The sequence below is a fragment of the Armigeres subalbatus genome, chromosome 2 (genome assembly GCF_024139115.2).
Source record: "Armigeres subalbatus isolate Guangzhou_Male chromosome 2, GZ_Asu_2, whole genome shotgun sequence".
NCBI classification, from domain to species: Eukaryota; Metazoa; Arthropoda; class Insecta; order Diptera; family Culicidae; genus Armigeres; species Armigeres subalbatus.
This window is the reverse complement of record NC_085140.1, coordinates 409,157,731-409,166,695: the sequence shown is the minus strand read 5'-3', so window position 1 is coordinate 409,166,695 and position 8,965 is coordinate 409,157,731. Positions and strand designations below refer to the sequence as shown.

The window sequence follows — 8,965 nt, the reverse complement described above, 5'->3', positions numbered from 1 at the left end:
GTACAACATGTGAAAGGTTTAGTTCAAAAAATGTATTGGCGGTAACCACTTCCTTCGGAGGGTTATGAGGTCACGATCCCGTAGCTTAGTAGGCTACGATCCCGCATGAATGTGCTGAGAATTTTGTTTCCTAATTCAAGTATCGTACCTTGCAAGAAAATGACAACTTTCGTCATCATTTTCCAAGGCTCTCATAGATGTATAAAGTTAATCCGCAGTACAAATAACTAGCATTCAACGCCAGAATCCACCACGTGGCGACAAAATTTAAAAAATATCAAAGCTGCTTTTTTTGTTCGTTGCGACCAAAAATAAGCGGTGGAGTATATTTTTTATGAGCGGTACAGTATTGCTTTTTAATCGAAGAATAGATTACCTTGCCAAATGTTCAATGTGTCAAAACAAATGCTCATATGTCTAACTGGTGTTGTCGTATCGAAGTGTGCGATCGCATTTGTTGTGGATGTCAAGTGATTTACTATTTTTCTTGATTTCCAAGAAATCGTTTGCAGATCGGGTTTGTATAGGTACACTCAACCCTCGTCACAGCCACAGCCGTCGAGTCAGACCGAACAGTCCGGCTCAAAAAACCCAACTGCTAGCCAATCTGCTGCTCCAATTGCACGAACGGTGTCTCCTAGTTCGTTGCAAACACAAACCGCGCGCAACTCGTCGTCGTCGTCGTCGTTGCGCACACAACCACAGTCCGCTGAAGTGCTCTTGGTTGACATATTCAAAAAGCCAGCAAACGCGATGCGTTCGAAAGATCGAACCGCCGGCAACGATACGGACGATTAGCCGAAGTACGGACGATTAGCCGGAGAAGTAGCCGAAGCCGAGGGCGCCCGCCCGGCAAGAAACAGCGATGCCACGACGGTGACGACGAGCAGGATGTGGACTTTCTTCCATAAATGGCTCTCACGTCATACAATCTCGCATCCATCAACATCGGCACGATCACGAACCCCACAAAACTGAACGCACTCCGAAACTTCATAAGCAGCCAAAACCTCGATATCGTGTGTCTGCAGGAAGTCGAGAACGAACAGCTTTCCTTGCCTGGCTTTATCGTTTTCGCGAACGTGGACCACAGCTGGCACAGATGTTGCGGTGAAGGAGCACATCCATGTCACTCACGTGGAGAAGAGTCTGGACAGCCGACTAATCGCGCTGCGAGTGCACGACACGATCTGCAACGTCTACGCTCCCTCCGGCACTGCACAGCGCGCTGCTAGAGAGGAGTTCTTCAATGGCACGCTTGCCTATTATCTCCGCCACCACACCGAGAACGTCATCGTAGCTGTCGATTTCAATTGCGTGCTGCGTGCGTGCGATTCGTCCAGCCCGAATACCAGTCCGTCCCTCAAAACAGCTGTACAGCAGCTGCAGCTACATGATGTGTGGGAGAAGCTGTGTCCACGTGATGCCGGTTTTACCTATGTCTGTCGAAACGCGCGATCTCAACTCGATCGGATCTATGTCAGCCGTGGTCTTCGCGACAAACTGCAGTCGGCCTACACGCACGTCTGCTGTTTCACGGATCACAAGGCGCTAACGCTCAGACTCTGTCTTCCCCCACTGGGACACGAGCCCGGGCGCGGTTTCTGGGCCCTTCGACCTCATCTTTTAACCAAAGAAAACGTTGCCGAGTTTCAGTATAAGTGGCAATATTGGACTCGTCAGCGCAGAAACTACTCGTCGTGTATGCAATGGTGGCTGTCGTACGCTAAGCCAAAAACCAAATCTTTTTTCAAGTGGAAATCTCGTGCCGTCTACGAGGAGTTTCACGATACGCATCAGCACCTCTAGGCGCAACTACGGCTAGCGTACGACGGTTATTATCAGCATCCATAAATGATCACCACCATCAACCGGCTGAAAGGGGAAATGTTGGCACTGCAGCGAAATTTCTCCCACATGTTTATGCGCATCAACGAGACGCACGTGGCCGGTGAGCCAATGTCGATCTTCCAGCTGGGGGAAAGGCGACGGAAGAAAACGCAGCTACAGACGGGAGAAGACGAAGTCATCGTCGAGCCTCAGGAAATCGAGGCAAATCTGTTTGATTTTTTCTCGAGTCTCTACTCAGAAGAAACAGCAGAAAACGACGGCAATGCCAACAACGGGAACGATTTTGCATGCGAACGTGTTATCCCACCGAACGAACCACTGAACGAAGCGTGCATGGAAGAGATACAAACAGCAGAAATTCTGTCTGCTATCAGGGCGAGCGCACCCAAACGATCTCCCGGTGCCGACGGGATCCCACGAGAATTTTATCTCCGGATGTTCGATGTCATCCACCATGAGTTGAACATGCTTATGAATGAAGCACTCAACGGCAATCTTCCCCATGCCTTCGTGGAGGGCGTCATCGTGTTAGTCAAGAAGGGAGGCGACAACACAGCGCGAGCGCACCGGCCCATATCGCTGCTCAACAGCGATTATATACTGCTCTCCCGCATCCTGAAAAACAGGATGGAACGCGTTATGCAGGCCCACCCCGTCCTAAGCAACGGACAGAAATGCTCAAACGCAGAAACATCTTCCAAGCCACTCTCGCTTTGAAAGATCGGATCGCCAGTCTCCGTCATCACCGTCGCGCTGGTAAGCTCATCAGCTTCGATCTGGAGAACGCCTTCGATCGGGTGCGGCACTCGTTCCTTTTCGGAACCATGCGGTCGCTCGGGTTCAACAAGGAACTCATCTCTCTTCTCTTGAACATAGCCAGTCGGTCCACATCCCGGCTGCTTATCAATGGGCACCTCTCTCGATCGTTTGAGATCACACGGTTGGTGTGGCAAGGCGACCCGTTGTCCATGCATCTGTTCGTGCTCTATCTCCATCCACTGGTGTGTAGGCTTGAGCAAGTGTGTGGGGATGATCTGCTCGTTGCCTACGCCGACGACATCAGCGTCATCGTAACGTCACCGTGGCAGATCGAGGCGATGAGGGAAGTTTTTCGTCGTTTTGGTCTTGCCGCCGGCGCGAAACTGAATTTGCACAAAACAGTTGCGGCGAATGTTGGGTTTTGCGAAGGGAATATGTTTGAAACCCAGTGGCTACAAACTACTCATGTAGTCAAAATGTTGGGTATTTCCTTCGCAAACTCTATAGGCTTGATGACAACGATGAATTGGAACGCGATGGTGGGAAAGTTTGCGCAACAAATGTGGCTACAATCTTTGCGCAAGCTTACACTGCACCAGAAGGTAATCACGATGAATACGTTCGGCACGTCAAAATTGTGGTACCTCTCTTCGGTGCTGCCTCCGCTTGGCGTGCATACAGCAAAAATCACATCGACGATGGGATCTTTCCTATGGAGAGGAATAGTCGCCCGCGTTTCCATTATGCAACTTGTTCGGAAGAAGGACCATGGTGGCTTAGGCTTGCAAGTCCCAGCACTGAAAACAAAGAGTCTTGCAATAAATAGACACATAACTTCATTCCTTCATTCTCCACGCAAATCCTCGCCCAGCAACTCCAATAGACAACCCCGACATCAAATCAATCCTTTCAAACTTATCCTACATTCCTCGCCAAATCTTACAAAACCCCTCCGCCGATCAAATCCACCAGCATTTCGTACTGCAAACTGAGCTACCAAAGGTGGAACGAAACAGTCCGGCAGTTGACTGGACACGCGCGTGGCGCAACATACGCATGAAAGAGCTATCATCAGCACAACGTACACAACTCTATCTTTTCGTGAACGGGAAAACCGAGCACCGTAAACTGCTACACGTGATGCAATTAGCAGCTGACGAGAACTGCCAGCACTGTGGCAACCCCGAAACACTTCAACACAAGTTTTCTTCCTGTGCTCGTGTCGGCCCGGCGTGGACGGTCCTGCAGCAGAAGCTGGCGGAGGTAACGGATGGATGGAGACGACTTTCGTTTGAAGACCTCGCGAAGCCCGCTTTGCCAGGCATACGAAGAGCAGCTCGTGTACAAATTCTGAAACTTCTAATTAATTACTTCTGCTACGTTAATCTTTGTAATAGAAGAATTGATGTAAACGCTTTAGAGTTTGAACTAACTATAGATTTTTGAATTCGAAACAACATTATAAAAACTAACATGAATTTGACAAAATAAACTGAATTTTAAACCACAAAAAAATGATAGGGTAAGACGGTATAATGCGCCCACCTGGCCAAAACGCCCCCCTTTGATTTCTAAAAAACTATAACTAATTAAGGGTCAAAATTAGTTGGTACCTATAAATATTTGTAAACCCATCATACTATGTGAATGTGGAAGTATTTTTGTATTAAACAATGAAAATAATAGCAAAATACAAAAAGTTACAGTTTTGATGTAACTTTTCATGTTTGTTTGATCAACATTCTGGAGCGACTCTGGCATACTGTCCGCAAAACTTGCACTGGAACACTCAGTTGGGCAACAAAATAACTTTTCTCAGTGGTTAATAAGATATGAAATTGCTTCCATCTTCAAAAATGTAACGATTTTCGAAAACATGTTTCACTGGCCAAAACGCCCCAGTGTAGGCAGGACGATATGCCCTTACCAACTGGACACAAGCGCAGCGAGCCTGCAGCAGTAGAGTGATTCAAATTTTGACTTTTTTGCTCCCCGATGCTTAAACGATTGCATTTGCCATTTTAATAATCCTCCTAAATTTTAAGCAATTTTGGATGTAATTTGACTGTGCACACGTCATTTGAAGTTTGTATGGAAATTACTGTGAAAACTGACCCTTATGTGGAAGACCGTTCCGTGAGGTGGCCCATGAACTATTCAAATATAATCAACGCATTGCCTACACAGAATACTTCTCAAGCTGGAAGGCAGTTGTTGTTGCGAAGCGATTTCTCGTTAGGAGGCAAAGTTATGAAGAAAACAAAAATGCTCATTATTGATATTGATGTTATTCTTTTACGTGTTAAATTGAATTTCCCACGATTCAGTATTTTCTTAATAACTTTTCTTGCGAGCATCAAATCGTTTCGCAACAAAGACGGCCTGTTTCCCTGTAAAATTTCTCATGTTGCCAATGTACTCATCTGTTTTTAGAGCTTAAAGGGAAGCGTTGGGGAACGGTTTTACATGAAAGTTACTGTTTTCATAGCAATTTTCATACAAAATTCAAACCGCACGTGCTCACTCAATTTACATCCAAATTAGCTAAAAATTTAGGTGGGTTAATAAAAAGGCAAATGCAATCTTTTAAGAATCGGGGAGCAAAAAAGTCAAAATTTGAATCACTCTACTGCAGCAGTTGCTTCAAAATTGTATGGAAAATATTAAAATGTAATTCACACCTGATTGAATGGACCTATGTTGGTTTTTTAATGTCAAGCGCATAAGGATTTGTAGCCTTTTTATTATGGAATTGATAAAATACTAATGAAGGGCTATGAAACGTCTTTGGTTGAGGTGGGGCGTATTGCCCAGGCACTTTTCAAAATTCATTTTTTCATGACTTTTCAAAAACGCTTTATTAAGTGTTATCTGTAATATTTTTATATGACTACTCACGGGCAATGCATTTGCGACTTCCTGGACTACCAAATAACACGAAGTTTGCATAAATTGCGTTGAAAAGTAAAAAGTTATCAAGGAGTTGCCTTAGGAGGGGGCATATTATACCGTCTTACCCTATTCTCAGCTCGTGTGTGTTGCCGCAGCTCCGGAGAGATTTCCAGCACTGACGGTGCCAGCTATTCACCCTTATTCTTGTTTACGTACGAACGCGTTTTCGAACGAAAGCTGATGCGCATTCTCGTTTACGCCAGCAAAATCAAATGGGGAAACGATTCGAACGAACCGCATTCGTTCGAAAGTTTCGTTCGTCCGTAAACAAGAATAGGGGTGATTGTTATTTGGTGGGGCACCGCTTGGTGCAAGAATAATAGCCGTTGAGAACAATGGTGTCATTGCATCGTGTAGTGCCCCACCTATGTCTCCGCCAGTGATTTCCAGTTCTATGAAACGAGCTTCTAATCGCTTGTCTCGTTTCTCTTGTTGATGTTCGTTGCTTGTTTTTAAGGCTGGAATGCAGGTCCTGAAATCCCCTAAATTTCGGCAGAACCATGCTACTTAGAGGCCGTACACTAATTACGTAAGCAATTTTTCTGGGGTTTTCAAACCCCCCTCCCCCCATGTAAGATTTTTCCCATACAAATCATTTTTAATTTATATGGAGCGTAGGAAAATGGCAGACCTCCCCCGCTCACCCCATAAGTGCTTACGTAATTAGTGGACGACCCCTTACCGTCCCTCGCTGGCACTCGGACGATGTTCAGCCGTTCTTAAAGGCTACTTTAGGCTACCTCGGAAAAATTTTCCGCCGGATTTTAGTCCCCGTGCATTTTAAATGGGGCCGGGATTTTGATTTTCCGTGCCGAGATCCCGAAAATATCGCATATGTAAAAATACATGGGGTAAAAATCAGCGGACCAAATTCCCGAGTTGTGAGGCTACCGGTAACCTTAACACGGGGAACAGACGCTATCGCGAGACGTACCTATATGGTAAACAGGCGCTCGGTGGTTTGGGTCGCTTTGAGCCGCACATGCTCGCTTTGGTTGGATTCGTTGGATCCGACAAGGCTCAAATTTTTTTACCAATATATTATTTTTATAGGTATTGTACAAAAAAACACCGTTATTATGCTGTTCAGAGTTTTAATTACGTGACCCTGAATAGACACAATTACGTGGTGTTACGGAGTGAGAGTCACATTATTAGTTTAATTTTTTTTTATTGGATTTCTGATATAATGCGGATGAGGATTTCAAATAAAAATTAAATTATTTTATTAAAGAAATTAAATTAAAAAAAAAAAAATTACGTATCAGTTCTTAATTCCTAATGAGCCCGCTTCTCAGATAAACAAAAAAATGTTTTTTAACAAAATATTTTTTTTATTCATTAACCCAATAGAGATTTTGGTACTATTAATTCAGCGACGAAATTGTCGTATTGCAAGTAATGATCCTTCATTTGATTGGAAACATGTTTGTTTACGTTTCCCAACAACCAAAGTATTTCCATGCATATTTTGTCATGGCCGTTTTCCGAGTAAATGTTGAACAAGCTACTTAATTTAAGATTTTTTTCTTGGCATTCATGTAATATCAACTCCGCATTTCTGTCATTCTTTGGCACTAGGTTGGCCATAATCCGTATCGCCAACAAAACCCCGGAATAATTTTCATTCTGGCTAGTAGATGTTGATTCGATATATTCGAAACAATGTCGAATGATGTTCGGGGCTGCGGAAGTGTCCAACGTTTCGAACCCGGTCAGAGTTAGTCCTAGATAGAGTACCCTCAAAGTATCTAATTGGGGACTTTTAGTGACCAGCTGAGGTAGTAATGTCACCAAGATCTGTTCCTTGCTGCAAATATGGAAGACGTTATTGACTGCATTTGAACTGGTTCATGATAGTTCTTACTTACCTCACAAATTCATCATCATAATCCAATATCAAACTTATGGAGAACAGTATTTCCTTCAGTAGTTCATTGTGTTCCGTTTCTTCCAAAAGACGTTCTAATGTGGCTGTCAAGCCTTGTGAATGCAAAATCTGCATAGACTTTCTCCCGGATGAAATAATGTTCTGAATCGTCCATATACAAATGTACTAAAACAACAGTAACTTAGAGCCAATAAATTTAGATTAATAGGTAAGAAAATTACAGGTACTCACATTCAATCTCTTATTGTTCACATTTTCCAGCAATGTAATCAAATATGTTCCGGCGAATGTGGCCACCTTTTCACAACATACGTCACATCCCAGTGTCAGATTGCAAAGACACTCTCCGGCCAACAGTTGCAAATCCGAATCATGGCCTGTAAATTCCTTCACCAGCACATTGATAGCACCGGTTATCCGAACGAATTCGGAAATGTTCTCACCGCTCTGCTGAAATCCATAGCTCAGCTTGATCAAATCGTTCGCATCGGCATGCTTGCGACGTTTGATTCTGGACGCGAGGCCTTTAATCTCCTGGCACGAAACATTTTCGATCTGTTGAACCTCGTGCAATAACTCCCCGAGACCAACACGGTTGATGTCCAGCTCAGCCTTGCGTTGCCTTTGTCTGTCCCAGCGTGTTTCGGTACGAAGAAGACCGCGATATCTGGGCTCTTGGTTGGTCATCGATGAAGTATTTAGGTATTTGCCGGTACAGACTGTGAACCTAAATCCTTTCGTATATGGTTCTAAACAAACTATTCAGACTAAGTAAGTATATATACGTTCGGCAAGTCAAGAACAAGTGGAATGAATTCGAGTACATGAGTTTTAAGAGCTAAAACTTGCATGCAAGAATTGATTGCACAGTTTTAGTATTCTCGTGATTTGCAATTGGAACAGAAAGCGACTGTACCTAATGTTTAATCACGAATAGATTAGAATCATTTGTTTGAGAAACTGCATATATCCATTAGACCTCTTCATGTTTTCAAAAAGTATCAAAAATTCAACCGGTCAGCCCAGAATCACAATTCTTATGCTAAAATAAGTCTCCTGTCAAATTTTCAGTTAATTCGGATAAAATTTCGAGGTGGCTCAAGTCGATTTAGTGTTTTTGGGCTATTTTCAATGTTGGATTAAATCTAACCAGAGATATAAACGTCGAAAACCATCGCAACAGCCTCTATACGGAAGCTTTTGGTGTGTTTTACAAGTCTTGTGAACATTGCGATTCGTTCCGTTCACGTTTTATTCATGTTAAAGTGATTTTCAAGCTTTTAAGTGCATAAAAATACTGTTTCCCCCAAAAGTCGTTGTTCTACAAAATTTCTGAATTTATGATATATGATTGCTAATTTATTATATTATTTATCCTTTTTTTTTTCCCTGGAAATTTGAGTGATATAACTGTCAATGTGCGATTTATCGTTAAATTCTTAAAAATCAGAAGCTGAACATTTGTCATAAATTTGTTAAATATTAGTGCCAAGAGTTATAGATATAGATTAG

At 43.4% G+C, this 8,965-nt stretch overlaps 1 protein-coding gene across 1 annotated transcript; it reads right to left on the bottom strand.

The window, feature by feature from the left end:
- Positions 1-6,875: 6,875 nt before the first annotated feature.
- On the bottom strand, positions 6,876-8,253 carry LOC134217623 (uncharacterized). The gene is made up of 3 exons (XM_062696424.1): positions 7,685-8,253; positions 7,434-7,618; positions 6,876-7,372 (listed from the first exon to the last, which is right to left on the bottom strand). The coding sequence occupies exons 1-3, from the start codon at positions 8,138-8,140 to the stop codon at positions 6,904-6,906; spliced, it is 1,110 nt and encodes a 369-aa protein (XP_062552408.1). The 5' UTR covers positions 8,141-8,253; the 3' UTR covers positions 6,876-6,903.
- Positions 8,254-8,965: the final 712 nt, after the last annotated feature.